The sequence below is a fragment of the Talpa europaea genome, assembly GCF_964194135.1.
Source record: "Talpa europaea genome assembly, chromosome: 8".
NCBI lineage: Eukaryota > Metazoa > Chordata > Mammalia > Eulipotyphla > Talpidae > Talpa > Talpa europaea.
The window spans coordinates 101,324,525-101,346,817 of record NC_140075.1 but is presented as its reverse complement, the minus strand read 5'-3'; the positions used below and the strand labels follow the sequence as shown (position 1 = coordinate 101,346,817).

Genomic DNA, 22,293 nt, shown 5'->3' with positions numbered 1-22,293 from the left:
CAGGGTTGGGGGGAGGGAGTAGGATAAAAACAAGGGGAGTGGAAATTGCATGGGGACTATAACCAAGATGAAAATGCGTACATTGTGCAAAAAAAGAAGAGCTATAGTATGGATCCAGTTACATAAAACTCAAAACCAAGCAAAACTGAATAATATATTGCTTCTGGATATCAAAAATGCTTTGAAAGACAGATGCAACCTATGCCCACTGCAGTAGGATCCACAATATACAAGATATGCAAACAACCTAAATGCCCATCTGTGAATGACTGGACAAAGAAGTTGTGGTATATACTCAGTGGAAAACTACTCAACTATTTAAAAAAGATGAAATCTTGTCCTTTGTGACAATACAGATGAAACTTAAAAGGAGAATTATGCTAAGTGAAGTAAGTGACAAAGTAAAAGACAATTATCAAATGGTTTATCTTGCATGTGGAATATAAACAGCCAAGGCAAATGAATTAACAAATCATAGTAAAAATAACTGAAAAACATGGTGGATACCAGAGAGTGAGGGGAAGTAGGGTGGGAGGAGATGGTGGAAGGGATCAGTCCAGTAGTGGGAAGAACAATGAAACGTTGGCAGTGGGTGAGGTGAAGCTTATACACACATAGAGGTGTGAAGCTACACTCCTGAAATTTAGGTAGTATTGTGAATCAATGGTAAATTAATAAAAACATATTTAAAAATACTTCAAAAAATACTTTAAATAAAAATGTTTTAAATAATTTAAATAATATTTTAAAAAGTATTTTAAAATACTTTTAAAAGCACAGGTACAGTAAATATAAAATTTGGAATTTTGGTCACCTTTCAGGGAAGCCAAAGGTATCATTAATATTTTCATTTTCAAGCTGGGTGGTGGATGCATGAGTTTCTAATTATTTGTGTAGTGTAACATTATTCCAGAAGGAATCCAAGGCCCTGATGCCAGTTCTAGCTGGGTAGCCCTTGCTCACAAGCACATGGGTCAAACATCTCAGGAGACGGCCCTCAGTGGTCACTTCCAGGCTGCAGGGACCAGTCTTCTCCCATGATTGTCCTCTAAACCACTGAGATAAATGTGTCTATCTCCCTGCCGTAGATCACAGAATGCACAATGAGCCTAAAGTTCTCCTCCACAAATGATTTTGCCTTTGGTATAGCCCAGAACCATTAGATCAGAGGATTTTTAGACACAAAAGGCAAAGTCAAAGTCAAAGCCACCCAGACTTTCAAAAGCACTCACCACTCCAAGCACTGAAATATGAGAAGCAACTGCAGAACACAGGTTAGATTTCACATAGTAAGGTTGCTGGTCATTTTTTAGATTTCTGGACCAGAAGAGCCAAAAGCAAAGGGAAAAGCCTGAGATGGGGACCCACTGGGGACTGAGTTTTTTTTGGAACTGCCATGCTATTTTCCATCAGTTGTACCATTTCACATTCCCACCAACAGTGTACAAAAGTTCCAATTTTTCCATATTCTTGTCAACACTTGCTATCTTCTGTGGTTTTTTTTTTTCAGGGGAGGGGAGTTGTTGGGGTTTGATAGTAGATATTCTAATGGGTGTAAGGTGTAGTTTGATTTGCATTTCTTAATGATTAATGATGATGAATATCTTTTTATATGCTTATTGGCCATTTGTTTATCTTCTTGGGAGAAAAGTCTATTCAAGTCCTTCCTCATTTCAGAATCTGGTTGTTCTATTTATTTATTCATCCAATATCTGTGTAATGCTAACTATATACCAGCACATAATTGTTACTCCTAATAATTGTTACTCCTAATAATCCATGAAATAGATGCTGGTTTTCCCATGAGAAGGTATACCTGTCTAAGGTCACAGAGCTACAGGACATGGACCCTGGGAAACGTAACTCTCTGGTGTAAACACGTAATTTCTGGGCCCTATTACCATGCGAACGATGCCCCTCCCATTGGTTCACTCCTAATTCTCTGTCAAGCCTTGGACATTTATTTCTTCTCTGTTTGGGGTCAAAAGAGTGGCAGCATTGAAGGCAAGTGGCCCCAATCCAGGAGAAGTACTATGTACCCTACCTGGGAGGTAGCCCCTAATACTATGAATGTAAGAAACTCAGGGCTCCTGTACCCCAAGAGGGCTGGAAACTGTTCTTCTAGGGCTAGTACCATTTGTCCCATCCAAATGTATTCTAAGGAAGCAATTTCACTAAGAATGCAGCAGAAGACATGTGTCAGACCTTTGAGCAGTTATTTTGAGGATAAGGTGTCTTGAGGCCTCTACGCCCAGGCAAATTTAAAAATAAGCAGGTTTCCAACATCTAAGGATGGGCCAGTCTCTGAGGTTATTGAGTAAAAAGTCAACACCGTAAAGTCAATTACTCTATTGACAGATACTCTTAGGAAGAGATTTCACATCATAATTATATGCAAAGGAACCCAGCAAATACAAGCTGTGTAATGATCAGCTAATAAAAGTAACACTTCATCTATGTCAATAACAGTTTTAGAGTTAAGACAAACAAACATGGCCTTTGCCACTCAGTGGAGGAAAAAAAATCCCTGAAAGACAAATATTTTCACTTAAGGAAAAGTCGCTTAGACTCACACAGAAAACCCATCGCACAAAGCAGAGGAGGAAATTGATCTCGAGTGGGTGCTAATGAGCCTCCTTCCAGCCCCAGATGAACTGACCGGGGTAGCAATCCCCGCACCATCTGAACAACCCCAGGAACCGATGGTCACTGCCAGTGATCGGTGGAGACATTGGCTGTTGTTCCAGTCTCTGTTGGATGCTTTCCTTTTGACCTCAGCTGAATTTTGGTTCAATGGACACATGGCCAAATTAAATTTCTTTTAAATTACAAAGAACCTGAAGAACAAAATAAGGTCCTCCCTCCTCCCAATACTTCTTCATGGGCTTTACAAGACACTGATTCTGCAAAGACCTACGTAGCTGTGTTAATGTTGACTCTTTCTGAGAACATCTCAGCACTTACTATTTGCCAGGCCTAAGGGACATGGAGAGGCATCACAGGTGCACCTCGGGCCACTCCAGATACCACAACAAAGTGAACATCGCAATAAAGCATGTTACACCAATTTTTTTGTTTGTTTGTTTCCCAGGGCACAGAATGTTTACTGTAGTCTGTTAAGTGTGCAAGATTATGAAGTCTAACAAAACAACTGTGTGGTACCTTATTATATTAACAATACTTTATTGCTAAAATATATAACACAGAGACATAAAGTAAGCACATGTTGTTGGAAAAATGGCATCAATACACTCAACACAGGGTTCCCACAGACCTTCCATTTGGGAGAAAATGGCAGTATCTGTAATTCGCAGTAAAGTGAAGAGCAACAAACCAGTTACGCCCACAGAAGCAATAATCCTCTCCTAATTTCCCTCACACTTGAGGTGGAAGATGCAGAACTGGTATCTGGATAACGAGTGTGGATACAGCCACGCCTCAGGCTTTGCTGCTGGTTGTCTCTATTCCACAGGTGGAAACTGGGCTACTTTCTGCCAGCGAGGGCGGCACCTTTTGCTCGTGGTTCTGCTCAAAACCCCTATGATGCCCAGTGCTGGACAGACATGGAACAGTTTGTGCCACAGAGAAGCTACTGTCACTCGGCCCTAAACCACCCTCCACCGAGCCAGGGATGCTGGGCTGGCGGGGATGGACCAGCCACCTTTCTGCCCCACCACCTGGCTCCCTATTAGGCTTGGACAGCAGGGCATGCCACAGAGACTGGGAAGGAGGTGGAGGAAGAAGGACCAAGCTCCTTCCTGTGTCTCCACTTCCTCAATCACCCCGCCACTCTGCTTCATTGCAGCTGCTGAATGGCTCTGCCGTTCTCCCAACACTTACAGAACCCACTTCTTCACGTGCCCCTGGAGGTACCTGCACCAGCAGGAGCATCCTCCTCAGGTGTAGGTGCCAACCCCCGCCCAGAGGTCTGAGCTTCAGCTCCAGGGGCAATTGTTCCAATTTCTTCCCTCTGCGCCCTCCTCCTGAGGGACTGTAGCTGCTTCCTGCAGTGGCTCCCAGGTACCTGGTTAGTAACTCTGCTGGCTAAAGGCTCTTTATTCCTTCAAGTCACTCTGTCAGTATCTATCTAGTGTGGTCTCTGCCTCCTGACTGGAACCAGGCAACCCATGAGTCCTGTCCTAGAACCACCTATGGTCTTTCCCTCTGGAAGTAACCAGAGGGAGTTTCATGGGACTAGATGACAGGCAACTCCTGAGCCAGAAACAAGACTTCCTTATTTATTTTATCTTCTAGTCAGAACATAGTCAAGAGAGAAAAATTGGTATTTAAAATAATGCCCCCAGAGGTACTAACCAGTAAAATTTGCGATGATGTGTACCACGAGGGCAATCCTGAAGATGGGGACACAGGGCCCACTGAGGCCGACCTAGCCTCAGGGCTCCTCTTTCCCTGCCAGCCTTTGGTGCCTCCTATCAGGCCTGATCGAGCCACACGGGGGACAGGCTTGAAGACACTCAGAGAATGGATCCCAAACTAGAAGCCCGTCCTTAGAATTTGTGAATGAAAGTAGGAAAATAGCCCAGGGATCAAATCATGTCAACTAGAGGTAAGGCAGGAAAGGTTCTGAGAGGTTGGAAAACAGAACATGTCGCTTCCACGGTGTGAGGCAAAGGCAGTGTTCATGTAGCTTCGAGGACGAGGCCTGCTATTTCTGGACTCCAGGATTATGCACCAAAGGGGCCTGGAAATGATGCTGAGCAGCACAAGAAAAGGTGCTTCCCTGTCATTTTGGGAACACATGACCATGTTGTATCAACAACCTAGAACGGCCCTTCTCCATTCTACGACTCATCTAATTCCTACCAAGTTCCCTCTGTGTCAGGTTTGAGACACCAGCATCTGCCCTGGGTGATCAAGCCACGTCCATCCTGGCAAAGCAGGTGTAGTTGAAAGTCACAAGCAAGAGGAGAGGCTCAACATGGCTGGCTCACCCCAGGGAGTCTGACCCCGCCTCTCCCTCAGGCCCAGTGCACCACCTTTCTGAGGTGGTTTCCTTTGGGGTGTGAAACAGCACAACAGCACAATGGCCTTCAGGTGTGAACTTGGCCTGCACAGGCAAGAGGAAGCAAGGCGATGCTGTGAAGAGGGGCAGCTCTAGCACGCAGCACTGTGTCTTCCGCACTGCGAGTGGGACCCAGCTCTGTCCTCAGGAAGCCAAGGACAGAGGGGACAGAGAGGGGTTTCCCACACACGGTCTCTCATCGCAGGGTTACAATGATGCAAGGGCTTAAGGGTCCAAAGAAAAGAGAAGAACTGATATTCTGGAAACTGAAGCCCAGAGAGGTCAGACATGCCCTCAGGGCTGAGTCTGTAACTGGAGCCCTGAGTCTCAATTCTAATGAACAACTCACCTACCATTTCCTTCTCCCCTCGTTACCTGTCTTCCTCTCGGATGAAAAAAAAAACAAACAAAAAACCTCAGTTAGATTCCTCAATATCTCCTCATCTGGGAAGAAACCAAGATCATTTATTTGATGGCCCAAGAAGCAGCGACTGGCATTTGGGCTGGGGTCCTCGGGAGTAAGTTTAACTTTTTTGACCACTGAAACCAGGTTTACTGCCTCACTAGTTAAGAGGCTGGTTCTCTCCATTCCGTCCAGACGCCACGTGGGCCACACGATGCCCTTCCCACAACTCTGCCCAGATTGCTCCTTGCTTACCTCACAGCGGCCGTCATTCCAATGGGGGTGATGGGCAATGGCCGGACTCCGGGAAACAGCCCTCGGCTCAGAACCCGAGCTCCGTTTTGAATCACTCCTGGAGGAACTGGAAAAGCAAAAAGGGAAAAGGCATCACACATGAATTCAACTGTGAAGATTTCTGTTGTAAGTCAGAAAATTTGGATATAGCAAAGAGAAAGACAGAACAGAGAAAAAGAGATGGTCATTGGCACAGAGAACTCTCTTCTCTCTCTCTCTCTCTCTTTCACACACACACACACACACACACACACACACACACACACACACACACACACACACACGGGAATAGAGGAAGATAGAGATAGAAAAAGAAGCCAAGCAAGCACATGTGAGAGAAAGATAGAAAGATACCACGCTGTAAGAAAGAGATTCAGTCAACCTTGTCAGACCAATAGCTTACAACCAAATTACTAATGTCTTGGTTTAAAAAAAAAAAAAAGGTGAGTTTTGAAAAATAGGCTTCAAACCTTATTTCCTTACATTATTAAATATAAGCTTTAATCTCTAGTCAGATCCTAACCAGATCTCAAGGATGCTGACACATGTGAACAGCAGGTGACCAAACAAAGAGCATTTCCTGTGCTTCTCTGGAGATAAGCATCTTTCTCTTTGTCCTTAATCCAACAAAGGAAAAAGCTAAAATGACAGCACAAAGTTGTTTTTACAAGCTACTTGGTACCTCAGTGTTCTTCACACACTTCATCCTCACAATGGTCTCTGCCACATGAGGGAAGGTCCTCAGGAAGGATGGGAGGATAGATGGTGAAGCTCCAGTTTCTGCCTCAGAATCACCCAGAATCTGGTGTGAGTGACCAAATTTCTCTTTCTCTGAGGCTTCAAGCAAGTCTCATCATACCACCTTTGCTAACCAACCAACCAACCAACCCGAGGTCAACCTTGTTAGCCAGTGGCCATCAGATCCTGGCCATTTTCTAATCAACTCAAGTGGCTTCACACCAGCTTCATATTGTCTGAGGATTTCCCTGGTATTCGATTATTTCTGACCTCTCCAAAAGCAAGTTCACATGGTTCAAGCCAATCCTCTCACTACACCTGCCAACACTCTATCTACGGGGACAGCTGTGCATCACGAGATGAGAACTCTGATAGAAGGCTTGTTTGCCTGTGTTTTTAATCCTAGTTGTTCTTGTGTGACTGTGTGCAAGTCCCCCAGTCTTTCCCCTCTCTAAACAGAGAGGAAAAAAGCATGAAATGATTTGTAATGTGATGTTGCAGCTAATTATCATAGTTTGATGAGGAGTTGTCTATGAGGAAGAGTGTCTAAAATCTGTATTACCTGATTAGCAAGACTTTGTATATAGCTACCAGAGAGTGTGGCATAGGTTTAAATAAAGGTATATAAACCAACAAAACAAAAGCCAGAAATTGACCCACACACATGTGATTAACTGATTTTTGATGACGGTATCAAGACAATACAATCAGGAAAGAAGAGTTAGAACAAATAACGATCCACTTAGAAAAAAGTGAAACTTGTTCCTTACCGCCTATCACGTATGAAATTACAAATGGATCATAAACATAAATGTCGGAACTAGAATTATAAAACTTCTACAAGAAAATATCCGAGAAAAACACAATAATTCCCAAGGTCAGATACATGGAAAACCCAGTTGAATTCTGGGTTTTAGACAGTGTCTACATGAACACGGCCTGAAAAGATAGGATTTTTGTTTTGATTATTGTAGGAAAGTCTTTTTCAATTATTTTGTTGTATCAAACTTTCTTCAGATTCAGTTTAATTCTGATAATACTTTCTAATATATCAGTTAGTAGGGGTCTTATCTACAGCAGCAAGTATATCTGAGAGAATGAACCACCTATAAATATATATTTGGAATCTGTAATAGTTCTTGCTAGAAGAAATAACAATTCCATATACAGATTATATCAATCAACGGACTAAATCTTTGACCTTTTGCCTCTGTGTTTATCAGTCTTTATCACTGGCAACGAAGGGGACTCAGGGTCACGGCAGTTAAGTGAGATAGAAAGAGAATTAAAGAAGCAACGAAAATATAACATGATGAATGCTGGGTCAGGGAGTCTATAAGTACGAAAGATGGAAACACTAGCCCAACTAAGGGATATCTGGGAAGACTTCCTGTAGGAAGTGCCACCTAAGTTCAAAGGCAGAGGAATGGCACAGACAACACCTGGATGAATTGCTTAACTCCGTGGCTGGCTCATTATATCAGCTCATCATCATTGTCATCACAGTCATCCCACCTCTCTAGCATCCTTTTATTAATTTTCTATAAGGCACAGGGTCTAATGGGGTCAGGACAGGGGAAATTCTTTGAGGCTACTACGCTTTTTGTACTTATCCTTAATGCTGCATTCACCCACTAAACATCCTCCTGATTAATGAGCTGTATTCACTTCAAAGAGACTCTCATGGACAAAACTACCCTACAGCATTAAAAGGCTTTCTCTGAGCTATTTCCTGAACCTTTCAAGACTTCTGGCAGTGAACTAGGTTCTTCTTCCCAAGCCCGGGGCCTGGTCTCAAACACGCTGCAGCTGAAGGCCGTCCTAGCCCCTCCTGGCAGGTCTCAGTCCTGATCACTGGCAAAGAGCTTCCGGTGGGGAGGCCGATGTGTTCACATATGCTCGCCGGCTGCCAGAAACCAGCTGGGACACTTAACTGACCCTGCATCTTTTCTCCTTTCTGTCTCCATCCCCAAGTGTCAGGAATGTGGCTTCTGAAAAACGAATCACAGCCTGTCTGGACTGTCTGAGAAAAGCATCGGGAGGATCCCACTATTGCTTTTTTGATTCTGGGATCCTGGAGGAACACGAGTCCATTCTCCAGCCCTGCCTCTGTCAGCAGACCTACACCTTCCCTCAAAGAATATCAAGAAACTCAAGTCCCACACCCTTCACAACCAGCCATTCCACCCAACGGACCCAAAAGACACCAGGCTCTGTGAGATCAGAGCTGGGAGAGGAAAACTGGGTATTTACAACCAGCTGCTCACTCTGCTCTGTGGCTCTCACTAGAAAGGAGACCTGTGCCCTCCTTCCTGCTAGGTCAACCAAATATTCAGTCTTTAAAGGCACGAAGCAGCACACCTAGAGCTCAAGGACATGGGTACCAGGGACCCCAGCACTTGCGCACCACTGGCTTTCTCTGAAGTTAGAGTGACTCTGAACTTTCTCATTTTTAACCACCGAGAAAGACACACACACACACACACACACACACACACACACACACACACACTCCAGTCAAGCAACACGCTCACTGGGATCTAAAGGTGATCGTCTTGAGAATGAAACAAAAAGCATCTATGGCACGAGACACAGGTCCCCCTGCGCCACACCACCCCTCAGCACGTCCCCAGCTTCCCTCCCGAGGCTCAGCTTCCTTGATTTTCAGGACTGCTAAAATTAACCTCTGAGCTCCTACTGCTGCCTTTGGAGGGCAGCCCGGGCTGGGGCTACCGAGGCCATAAGCTGAGCAGCAGGTGATTCCGACAAGCCTGCCTTCCCGAGCCCACCTCTCCACCTGCTGCCTTGGAAGGATGCTGGGGCGGGTGACGTGCAGGAGCCCACTTCCTGGTTGCTTTTCTTCCTCTGTACCTGGTGAGTCTGATCCCAAAGCCAGGTCCAGGCAGGGCGTGGAAAGCGCCACCTGGCCCATTTTGTTGTTTTGTTTATTATATAGAGTTCCTCCCTGGGAACATTCCAGCCAGGGATTATATAAGCCTCTGAAGATGAGTAATGGTGATCTGACTTCCCCTGACTTAATAACAAGTCCTCCATCAGGGTTAAAGATGACTCACAGGGCTTGTCAAAGGGGAATTCGAAGCAGGTACTTAAGGAGACTCTAGAAGCTGGAATTAGTCTACATGGCCACTTTCAGGGTGGGGAGGTGGGTGATCTGATTACAAGCAGAAGCCAAAGTTTAGGAGACAGCACTGTCTGCACTGGCTCTTCTGGAAGCAGCGTCCTGAGGACCACGAGACACACTGGCACTCTCTGAGGGTGTGCCCCGTGCAGCTAAGTGGCCAGGTCTGAAAAAGACCATTTCTTGGCCAGTGCTGCCAGATGGGGGCAGCGTGTTGGAGCCGGGGTTTCATGTGCTGCTTGGTGCCGCCTCGTTGGAAGTGGAACATCAGATGGCAATGAGAGGCAAAAGGAGCCCTGGGGGAGCCCCACTCAAGCATTCCCTAGTGCCTTGAGCTTCCCAGGGTTAGGGCAGACCCCCTCCAAGCACACAGGGATTTGGTTGACCAGGGTGTCTCCAGATTCTTGAGGCATTTCCCTAGCTTGACCTGGTCGGCTCAGATGCTGGACTGTGACTGCTCTGCCAGCCCTGAGGGGGCTTTGCAGACGCTCAGCAAGGAAAGGATGCAAGGGAAAGATCTGAGTGGCTGCTGCCTGGTGACCTGAAGTGGAGTGGGTGATGACAAAGGAAAAGCCTTTCAAGCCATCCAGGCCAGCTCTGCCTTGCTGGGAGTGACAGCGGTAGACAGACTAGGTTGGTGGCCTCGTTCAAACACGCGGCGCAGGAGGTGAAGACGCGGGGCTATATTTATAGCAGCACAGGGGGAGGCTCTGTGGACAGAGTCCAGCCACAGCCTAGCCAGGGGGTGACTCAGGTGGGCCTTGCAGACAGGAACCCGAGCCCCTGGGCTGGCGGTGGCAGGACCCTGGACGAGGCATGCACAAGTCCACATGGGGACACACGCACACAGATGCCACCGCATGAAGACTGGGGGTCTGCAGCCTTCGAATCTTTTTTATTTTTTAAAGATTTATTAATTTATACACACAAGAACTGGGGTGTAGGCCAGAGGTACAGAGGCAGAGAAGATTCACCAGAGACAGAGTGGGGAGCAGAGCAGGCAGATCTACTGAAACACACTGCTGAGGGGAGCAGCGGGCGAGGCAGGAGAGGTCTGCTGTGCCATGTGGGTAGCTCCCTGGCCAGGGATCGAATTCATGCTGCAGACAGCTTCACAGTGCTGACGCTTAACTCCTTGCGCCACCAGAGAGGCCCCTGCCCTCAAACCTTTTTGATGAGGAACCCAGTCTCATTTGTCCAGGCCTTGGGCAAAGCAGGCAGGGCAAGAGTGGTCAGTATGTTTATCTGCAATGCTTCTCCCCACGGGAGGCAAGGCGGGGCATCGAATTTGGGGTAAAAAGCGTTAGGAGCCCTGACTTGGAAACATAGGGAGGAAAAGGAGGGGAGCCAAGGAGAGGCAAGAGAAAGCAGGGCCTGGTGTCGGAGACTGCACCCCTGACGGCGCTGACAGAGAGGCCGAGGATGGGCCGCCTGGCCAGGGCAGAGCCAACCTCCACTGCCACTCCCTTCCTTCCTTGGGTCTGACCTTCAGGGACTTTACTAGGACTTGGGGCCAGATGGGAAGGTCAGACAAAGTGGGCACCCTGACCTCTCCCCAGTCTCTGAGTTGACTTCTCTGCTACTTCTGCCAACAGGCATCTCCTTCCAATGCTGTTGGGAGGAATTTTGTGTCCTCCCGTCCAGGCACTCTTGCCATGGGGCCTTCGTACAGCAAAGTCCACTGAAAATGACCCTACAGCTTCCACATGGCAACACCGACTGGGCTTTTAAAATGCAAATTCAGCACTCAATGTAAATAGCCGAGGCATACCCCGAAAATTAACTTACACTTTGATTATCACAGCGATAGAAAGGAAGAAGTTCATTTAACCTTGAAAACATTAAAAACAATTAACTGTCAACTAATCAGGATCAACCAACCCTTCTTCTTTCCTACCCGTGGTCAAGAGTACAGTAATACTGGACTTCTTTGGAGGCTGCTGAGGACCCTGTATCGATCCATCCCGTTGCTTTTCCCCTCTTAACACCATGATTCTGAACCATCCAAAGTATTTTTTGAAACCAATGATCACAGTGGCTGGTGCTAAGGAGGTGCTTGAATCTTACCCAGTTCTAATGAAATTGGTACGTCTCCTTGATAAAGAGTCACGCAACTTGATTTTAGGAACCATTTCAGACTGCCAGCCCATCTCCATCTGGTCCATACTCCTCCTGCACTCGCCTCTGAGACAGAGGTTTTTTTCCTATTTCTCTGTAACTTCAAACATCATTTAAAAACCACATCACAGGTTAACTGCTGGCTGCACGTCTGCTTAGTGGTGGCACCTGCTTCTAGGTGTGGGCAACCTGTCCTTTTAATGGCTGTTTAGCAAAACAGAGTGAGGATTTGTGATCGGTGGTCGGTGACAGTGATCGGTGTTTAGCAAAAGAGAGTGAGGATTCTGTACCCATTGAAGCAGGTCGTAGCAGCCTCCAGGAGAAGGACATGTTCTCTCCTGAGGATGCTTGTTTGCTTCTTTGGATCTCTTTGAAAAAGGGACAAATGGGAAAGAATGGAGTGAAAGGTCCTAAGGCTCCTGGGAGCCGATGACAAAGGGAGGGGCTGTGAAGGGTGGTCTGTGACCCCACAGCAGTCTAGGATTAATGGTCGTGAGTCTGAGGCTGGAGGAACTCCTGTGGGAAACCCTACTGGCTTCCAAACTAGGGTCTCCCTTTGTGTCTCTCAGCCAGCCAGGCCCATGTGGGTGGAGGGTAGGGTGTGGACGATACTGTCACTTCACGGCACCATCTCTACACAGTATGTTTCATCAAGAGGAAGCTGGAGGACGCTGAAGGAAGTCGTGGAGGATCAGCTGACTTCGCAATAGGCTGCTGCTGGGGGTGAAATGTGGGCAGTGGAGCTGGCCTCAGTGGGGAGGGGGAGGGGACAGAGATCTCCATTCAGGTCGCTTTTCATGGCTTGGGAGGGAGACCCTGCTGAAACCACAGCAGCATATTTTTAGAGGTGTGCAACAACATCAGTTTGTGGATAGAAGAGAAGTTCAAGTAAGGAAAAAGCTGTCTCAGGCTTGACATTGCTCACCAGCCCCCAGAGGGTGCGGCAGGAGCCCCGCTGATGAGTGCTTGGCTCTCCCTTCAATCAACGCAGCCTGCAAGGCTGGATTGGGGGTGATTCGGGGGCACTGAAGTAGTTCTATTTCAAGGCTATTCTGACTTCCTGTACCCTCACCTCGACAGAATTTCCTCTCTCTTTCAAAATGGTTACCTGGTATTAATGAAGTCCCCAAAGGGAAAGATATTTCTAAAAATGGGCACTGCTCAGTTCCGTGGTTTTAAAGCTGGCTCCGTGAAGCCTCTGCTAGTAGAAACTACATACTCAAAGAAACAGTTCCCGCAGGAAAAAGAAAGGGCTCTCTACTGGGTCTCATGATGGGGGTCTGCTTCCCTTCTCCCAACTCTTAAGCCCTCAAGTTGTATTAGAAATTTTCCACTTTGGACGCACGCCTGTGCATTCATTCACATGTATGCATGGATGTACACTGAAAGGCATGTGCATGTGATCATGCACGCAGGCAGTTTTGAAGGGAATCTACAGGGGAAGTTCTACTTGACCATTAATTCTTCCTATGGCCTGGTAGATAAATGAGAAGATTAAGTTCACAAACTATGGTGCTGTAGGCTATAGAAATATCTACTCACAACCTGCTTGTATCTCAGGGGGAGTATTCAAAAGCATCATGGCACTGGCAGCATCAATGTCAGGATCTGGAAAAATCAACCAATAAATAACATTATTTACAACGGGGCTGGTGTGTGTGTGTTTTTTCCCCTGCAAGTTACAGTTTATGAATGAAACAGAGAAAAGAAAATAAATCCAGGAACTAGATGAGTTATCATCTCCCCAAAGGGGATGTCCTTTCCTTTCCAATTTTTGGAGGACGAAAGGCATTCTAGAATGAGGGGCCAGCTGGTAGGTTTATTGGACAAAGCCTGGTCTCTTCTAATTTTGCTAGTTTTATACTCTGCACTGTCTGCTCCTGGTAAGTGGCTGATCACAACTTGCTCCCTGGGATGAGAAGTAAGAGTGGGGTGACAATCAGAAGTTCAGCTACAAAAATTCTTAATGAACTCAGGGAAGCTCACAGCCTCAAGAAGAGAAAAGCATTAAATAAACCTGATCTAGTGAGATACGAATAAGACATTCGGACATTTCTACTTGTCAACAGAATGTAAATTGCACTGTCTGAGGTAGTGTGTGTGCACAGCAGTGATGGAGGGGGTGGAAGTATTGAACACACACACACACACACACTTAAAATACACAGAAAAAAGAAAGTTCTGATGTAGAGGGCACAATGTTTGCTTCCACATTTATTATTGCTTACAGTAGGAACCAGAAAAGCAAACAAACAAACCTCATCCTTTCACTGCTATAATTCTTAATAGGTTTCTGAATCCTTACTGATCTGCTGGTTGACAGATGGCAGGTTATGCAGAAACAGAGAAAAATATTATCCTCTTATAACTAAATTCATTTTCCTGAGAAACAGCAGCGTTGCTGCTATGGAAATGAAAGTCTCCATGGCAACGGTAAACAACCACCAAGAATGGTCACTGAATAGGCTGAAAAGAACATCTGTCCCAGCCCAGCGAGTCCCAGCTGCCCTGGGGCGAAATTCGCTAATAGCGCGGTGATGCCTCGTGACAGAAGCTGCCGCCAGTGCCCTGTCCAAATAAATGAAGTGTGCAATTGAAGTCGACATCAAAATGCCTGTCCTTGCAGATTAGTACCTCTGTGTCCGCTAAACCCAGTGACTAATGATGAAGGGGTAGGGGGGCTCGAACTTGTCAGTTTTTGTACAAATTACATACCAAAAAATTCAATTTACTTACTAATGGCTCCATGGCACTTTATTTTGGTACTATACTAGAAAATGACTTTCTTTTACTGTTTAAAAAAGTACATTTTTCATGTTTTCTATGTGCAGTTTAATTCCAAGGGAGTGACGTGATGCAGTACAGCTCCACAAGCGATTAATAATACAGATGATGCTGGCTCCAGAAGGCAATGTTGCAAAAAAAAAAAAAAAAAAAGAACTTTCCTCCGCAGGCTTTTTCTATTTTTGCCTGCAGAAGGCTTGTTACTTACACTCCATAGTGGAGTGAAAGTTTATTTTAATAAGTGCATTGCACGAGAAACAGGTAAATTAACTTATTTGGCAACTCCTGAGGTGAAATGCCTACAACAGTCATCATTCCCTACTGATCTCTCTCTCTCTATCTATCTCTCTATGTCTACCTGCCCGTCTGTCCGTCCATCCATCCATCCATTTTTTTATTTAATTTTTAATTTAACTTTCTATTTTGAGATCAAGCAGAGATATCCATCCATTTTGAATGATGAACTGGAAACCTGAAGTTCCATTCCCTGGTCCCAGGGTTCTGGCTGCCCTGCCTTCTCATTTCCCCACAAAACCTGTTGCCAAGACACAGGACCCACAGTTTTGGGTAGTTGCTGGCACCCCACAAGTCTGCAGGGAGCCAGCATCCCCAGGAGGTGCCCTTGGGGACAGAGGCCAGGTCTTCCTACTTGCTTATTTTGGAAAGGATCCTTTCCTGTTCTTTCTTGACAAGCAAAGGTTCTTTGTCATCTTCGAGGATGAGAGGACTTGGCTGTATTGCCCCCAAGGGTGAATCTTATCCCTGAGTTTTCCTGAGTGACCAGGGGGTTCAACTGAGGCAGAACAAGAAGAGATATGGGTAAGAAGTCAACAATCTTTTCCCATATATTAAAGAAAGTAGTTCTGTATTCGAAAGCACATCGGATCTCAGGAGGAAGGTGTAAAGGACATAGAAAGAAAGCCATAACAGGGACCTCCCTGGTGGCACAAAGGGATTAGTCTTAGACTATGAAGCTATTTGCAGCTACTGCAGCACGAGTTCGATCCCCAGCTAGGGAGGTGACCACATGGCACAGCAGACCTCTCCTGACTCACCTGCTGCTACCCTCAGCAGTGTATTTCAGTAGATCTGCCTGTTCTGCTCCCTGCTCTGTCTCTGGTGAATCCTTTCACCCTCGCACCTCTCGCCTGTACCCCAGTTCTCATATGCATAAATAAATAAATCTTAAAAAAAAAAGAAAGCCATAATAAAAGAAATAAAAAAGGAAGGGAAGGAAAAGAGTATCATCACTCCCCAGACAAGCATCCCAGAGTCCAAGAGGCAACGTGGGAAATGCTTTAGATCCCATAAATGTTCACCAATGACTCTCACTTACCACTTCAAAAAACCCCATGAACTAAGCAAAAACAGGATGCTTTAGGCCAAGTCCCCCACTCCTTCCTTCCAGCTGGATCTGCCAAGGCCGAGGCCTCCAGACACAAAAACTGACACTCCCCTGGCCCCCACGCTCAGCAGGCATTTCAGGATGGTATAATATAGTCTTCTCATGATCTCATTCATAATCAATTCCCACAGCTCCACTTTCCATTCTGAATGGGGCAGTTCCTGGGAGGCATAAGTCTGAATACACAGCCCCATGGGCAGAATGGAAGGGAGGGCAAGGCAGGAGAGACTCTGCCCCGACATCTTGGCAGGCGAATTGGCAAAAGTCATTGTGTGTTTATGTAAATGTGTACACACTGGCACTACAGTGCCAGCCCTTTCCTGGGGGATAGTGAGGCCAGCCTTTAAGAAAATCAACTGATGGAGGGATGATTTACATACAATAAAATGCCCTGGTTTAAGTGTATAATAACACGATGCAAATTTTATACCCTTGTTACTAGCAACGCAATCAAGTTAAAGAGAACCACCAAGACACAAATTCCATCACCCAAAAGTTTCTTTATGTCCATTTGCAGTCCAGGTTGCCCCTGCCCTGAGCAACTAAATTCCATTATTTCCCCATGAGGTAGAGTCATATTTCATTCCTTCTAGAATTTTCCATCAGTGACGAGTAATTTAGAGCGTGGATATACCACGATTTGTTTACCATTCATCTGCAGATGGATATTTGGGTTGTGAAGTTTTGGATCTTATATAAAATAAAGTTGCTGTGAACCAGTCTTGAGCACATGTGTTTTCATATGTTCCCTTGGGTGCCTGCTAGTAAGTGTGTGTTTCACTTTGCAGGGGACTGACAGCTACCTTGCCCAGGCTGCACTATGGACATGATTCTTGCTGCTTCACATTTTGGCCAACACTTGAAATTGTCAATTTTTTTAACATTTTAGTCATTCTAGTGGATGTGTAGTGACATTTCATTATGGCTTAAATTGGCATTTCCCTAATCAAATGATGTGGAGAATATTCTATGATGGCTGGCCATTCATATGTGAAAAATCTGTTCAAGTCTGTGTCCATTTTTTCACTGAGTTGTTTAACTTCTTATTGAGCTGTGAAGGTTCCTCTAAATATTTTGGATATTAGTCGATTTCAGATCTATTTTTTCTCACTCTGTGGCTTACTCTCCTTAGTTTCTTGTCTTAAATAAGCAGAAGCATTTCATTTTTATGAAGTCTGATTTTGCGTGCCAACTAAGAAATCTTTGTCTACCCAAAAGTTGCAAAGATTTTTGTCCTGAGCAGCATCTTTCAAATTCTCATTTGTGAGTGTACCAGATATAACACGACTTCGGCTCAATCCCAGGTTTACAGGTAAATGAAAAGGGAAGTTATCAAGCAGGTCTCTTCTTCACCCAGCAGGCTACACAGCCCTCTAATCCTGGGCACATCAATATCAGAAGCACCCTCTATGCGCGGGTGTGTTGAGGGGCACGGGGCAGCCTGAGAGAACACCTACTTACGCACGTTTCGATGAGAAATGTCTCTCAAAGCCTCTGCTAAATAGAACCTCGGACAGGCCTGATGCCTGTGGGACCCTGACATTGTGGGGTGCTTTGCCTTGAGCGCCAACAAACTCCCTTCTTGTCTTCCAAGGAGATGTTACACTTATTCTTAGCTATTATTAAAATGCCCCCTTTTTTACATTTAAAAAAATCAAGGAAGTCATGCATGTGTTCTGTGAAAAAATACACACTACGTGGATATAATTTGAGAGATAAATGCACCCCTCCGCCCCCCTTCCCCAGGCCAGTTACACTCTCAGATCACATTTTCTTTCACATTTTCTTAAATATACGTGTCTGGAAATTGTCTAGCCGGGTGTTTATTATGTATATTCATTGAAATACCAACACATCTACTCCCACTCACGCATATGGATCTACTCTGATGGGTTCATACGGGAAAACACTTTTCTGTGACTCTCCCTTCCCCCACTCAGTTTACACTTAATAGCCTATCCTACACCTTCCCTGTTGGTCTACATAGCTGAAGTCTTCCCCGTGGAGACTTTCACATGAGTGAAAACACACTGCACTATACTGACACTTTTGTATCTTTCCACTGCAGATGCCAGAAAGCAGAAAGAAGATGTTTGTAACCTGTAATGTGTGCCCAGGACACTGCTTTTCCACACAGATCCCGAGCCCCTAAAGAGAGGCCTCAAGCTCAAGGAACCTCTCCTCCCTTTCTCCTACCACACCTTCCTAGGAGACTTGGGCTTGGTCCCACTCTCTCTGGAGTCCCCAAAAGACTCAGTTCTCTGTGGTCAGGAGAGCTAGCGGTGCAAACGTCGCAAGGAGCTTCTGCTGGAAGCACACTTTTTTTGGGTAGGAAGCTTTTGACCAAGGACATCTGTTCTGGAGCTACAGATGTTATAGGGGAGCAAGTAGCTGTTTGGGGCTAGGGGACACTTCTGTTTCAGAGGCATGGCTGATTTGGAAGGATAGCAGGTCCACGACGAGATCCAGGGAGGGAACAGTGGATTGGCTGAGTAGGGTTTTCCCAGAGCTTTAAAGAAAGGACTTTCTCTCCTGCCCCAGGTGTCTCAATCCAGATTATCAGCATGAGAAAAGAGTGAGATATTTAGGCCAAGAACTCTCCTTGGACATGAAGATCCACTTAGCAAGAGTATCCTTCAAGTTGTATCTCTGGGGAACAGGGAAGAGGCAGAGGGGTGCAGCAGAAGAATGAAGAAGTACCACTCATTCTATTTTTGGAAGGGTAGGCGTTTCCCAGTAGTAACAAATTCTGCCCCTTAATACAGGAATCCAAGTCTGTGGGTTAATTCAGTATAACACCAAGCAGCAAGGATGCGTAATAAAGTCATGGTCATCCTTAACACGAACCCAACCTCAAATCCTGGATTAAAAAAAAAAAAACAAAAACAACAACCCTCTTTTGCTCATGCCTCAATAACAAATGTGACTTTTTCTCTGGATGGGTTCCCAGAGGCCCATTTCAATTTTCATCTTTAATGTAGTTGTCTTAACACATTGCCTCCTCTCTGCAGTGAAAGGCTGAAACACTGGTCCTACATCTTAAAGATGTTCTCAAATCCCCTCCTCTTGAAGGTACACCTGCAATTACATTGCATTACAGTGTGAGTGGTAACCAAGTTTCTGGAATCATTGTTTCAGCTTTTTGGATTAAAAAATAATGTTCTTTACTCTTCCCAAAAACAAAGATGGTTTCTTCTAGGCCTGGGTGGCCTTTTGTGAGTATGATGGCAAAAGCACTAGCAAGGCATAAGGATTCTTGGGCTCTAGTCCTGCACCTTCTGCTGATGACATGTGACTTTCATTTTGCTAGGATGGAATTCTCTCCCTTTAAAATGGTGGTGGGTGACTGCAAACCTGGGAGGGAGGTGTCCAATGGGTTTTTCATCTCCCTCCACACAGTTTCTGGCTGTGCTCATCACGCCTCCTGACTTCTGCCTCCAGTTCAGGCTCATGGCTGCCAGAATTGCAGTCTCCAAGGAGCACCTACAAATGAAGCATCTGTTCCAACTCCTTTGAAGTCAGCAGACACTTCTGGTTCACTGGACGAGTATCCCATTGTCTGAAAAGTCATGGTGTGTCATTCTAGGCATCTGCTGGGTACACCTCAGAGCAAGCCACCCAGCCTGGCAGGTGGATTCTTTTTGTTCTTGGGGTGATTTCTGTTGCATTCACACCTTCCCTGGGTCAGGTGTCAAAGGGAAGTAAGTGAGTGCACAGAACTTTTTAACAAACTAACGATGGAGGGTTGGAAGCCCTGGTTCACGCAGTGTCTGAAGATATTCTGCACTGCCAGGACAGGCTGTGAGGAACAGGGCACTACTGGCGTCCAGCAGGTGGAGTCCAGGGGTGCTACTCAACACCCTCCCGTTTACAGAAAAGCTCCACGACCAAACTGAACAGCACTGAGGTTGCAGAACTGCTACAAAAATGGAAACCCCAACTGGGCCTCCCCGGTGGCGCAGCGATTGAGCGCTGGGTTGAGAAGCTGACCGCAGCCTCTGCGGCGCCGGTTCGATCCCCGGCTACTCCCCGGCCACCGGAGGAGGGTCCCACATGGCGCGCAGACCTCTCCTGCCGCCCGCTGCTCCCCTCAGCAGTATACTTCGGTCCTTCTGCCTGCTCTGCTCCCCGCTCTGGCTCTGGTGAATTCTCTCACCCTCCCGCACTTCTGACTGTACCCAGTGCTTGTATAAATAAATAAATAAATCTTTAAAAAAAAAAAAAATGGAAACCCCAACTTTAGCATCTCTGAGCTGAGCGATTTAGCAAAGCGATAAGGAAACATTTTTTCTTGTGGAAAGCCTAAGAATGACCACCAACAGGCATCACTTGGAAACCATTCTGCAGGTTCAAGGGTAACGTGCTTCTCTATTTCTCCCCACCACAACCCCTGCATGAAACACTGCAGGATGATGAAAGGTCTTTATATATAGCTGAATAACAGAGTCAAGCAGCACCCCAAAAATACCGAACAATGGACAACACACCTATGGCTCGAAGGACACGGTCCACCCTCGATCAGATGCACACTATGTGGTGCTCCCAGCTCTCCTCTAGCCTCCCACAGAAAATGAATTTGCCTTGAGGGCTCCTCCTTGCTTTCTGTGTTCTCGGTGCTCCCAGCACCTAGGACAGTACCTGGAACACCTGAGCTTGACAAAGGTTGCTCCACAGTGAAGGGATGGCTTGTCCAATCCAGCAATCTGAGGCTCAGCACCTGGTTTGCAGTGGAGTGGAGGAGGTCTCTGATGACCCCCAGGGCACAAGCCTCTGGATGCACAGCAGAATTCCCTGGGAACTCCAGAAAGTTCAGCGTCAGGCCTCACCCCTGACGACACTGCGTTTTGTGAAAATTCATCAGGAGATTCTGATGTGTGGGGAAGGTGAAGAACTACCTTTAATGGTGAATGTCATCCCAAGAAGGCCATCCAGGACGACAGGAGCTCCCCAGACATCCTTTATCATCTATAACTTCACTAGATCTCTTTGAATTGAAACATCTTTATCCATTTTCTGTAACGCTGCATGAAGAGTGACACATCTGAAAGTATTTGGTTAATCACTAAAAATGGAGGGTAAAAATACTTGGATAGCATTTAGGGTCAAGGGTACAAGGAACAGCTTAAAGTAAATAAACAAGCAAGCAAATAAATCTACACAACCCACAGGTAAGTCGTACATTTCCTGGGGCATTCTGAACAGACAAGCAGGATTTCATTTATGCACACACTCCGTATACTAAGTCACTGGTTCTCAACTGGGGACCAGATTCTGCTTCCCTCCAAGGGCGTATGGCGGCAGTGTCTGAAGATATTCTGCATTACCAGGACAGGCTGTGAGGGAGAGGGTGCTACGGGCATCTAGCAGGTGGGGTCCAGGGGTGCTACTCAACACCCTCCCATTTACAGGACTGCCCCATGACAAAGAATTATACAGTTCAAACTGAACAGCGCTGAGGGTGAGAAACACTGTACTAAGCTTAGGTGTATGTATGTTGTGGACACCCCCACCCCCAAAAATCTTCAGAACAAATGATCTTTAAAGGAATATATCAAGGGCCTCCCCGGTGGCGCAGCGGTTGAGCGCTGGGTTGCGAAGCTGCCCGCGGCCACAGTGGCGCCGGTTCGATCCCCGGCTGCTCCCGGCCACCAGAGGAGGGTCCCACATGGCGCGCAGACCTCTCCTGCCGCCCGCTGCTCCCCTCAGCAGTGTACTTCGGTCCTTCTGCCTGTTCTGCTCCCCGCTCTGGCTCTGGTGAATTCTCTCACCCTCCCGCGCTTCTGACTGTACCCAGTGCATGTATAAACAAAACAAACAAACAAACAAATAAATAAATAAAACATGCCTCTATTAAAAAAAAATAAAAAATAAAGGAATATATCAAAATTAAAGAAACAGATATAAAGGTCACATTGCTATGAACATCTTTTCCTCCTCTTTGTTGCAAAACCCCTCAGTCTAGGTTAAGGAAGATAAGCTACCTCTGTTATTGCTTTGAAATCAGCAAAGGAGGAGCCGCACGTAGCCTTTGGGTGCTGTTGCAATCAATCAGGATATCTACAACAGCCGCCTCTGATGCTGTAGCTGAAGGCTGCAGACCCGGGAAGCTGGCAGATCTGCGGGGTGGTTCACCACCTGCATGTCTCCCAATCCTCTTTTGGCTGAAGGTTTTTAAGACAGTATTAACCATGCAAGCATGCACCGAATATCTGTGGGTTCTCACAGCCAGACAGGGGGCGAGTGGCCCGCCTGAGCCCCATGGACAATCTTCATGACTGATGGAATTTCAGGGACCCAAATCCCCACACAAAGACAGACTCCAAGTTGCGATTTTAAAAGTCATCTTTGTGATGGGCATCGGGGTTTGAGAATACCAAGAGGGATTCCCC

General features: G+C 46.1%; 1 protein-coding gene across 2 annotated transcripts in view; it reads right to left on the bottom strand.

Annotated features, from left to right (window-relative positions):
- The window catches only part of FOXN3 (forkhead box N3), a gene marked incomplete at its 5' end in the record, with an annotated part of 204,506 nt that overhangs the window by 11,246 nt on the left and 170,967 nt on the right, over positions 1-22,293 (bottom strand). The window contains 2 exons of one of the 2 annotated variants that reach the window (XM_084240662.1): positions 5,682-5,787; positions 13,258-13,323. In XM_084240662.1, the coding sequence (XP_084096788.1) occupies positions 5,682-5,787; positions 13,258-13,323 (172 nt within the window). The remainder of the gene's footprint in view (positions 1-5,681; positions 5,788-13,257; positions 13,324-22,293) is intronic. The other variant, XM_084240663.1, reaches the window with a different exon arrangement.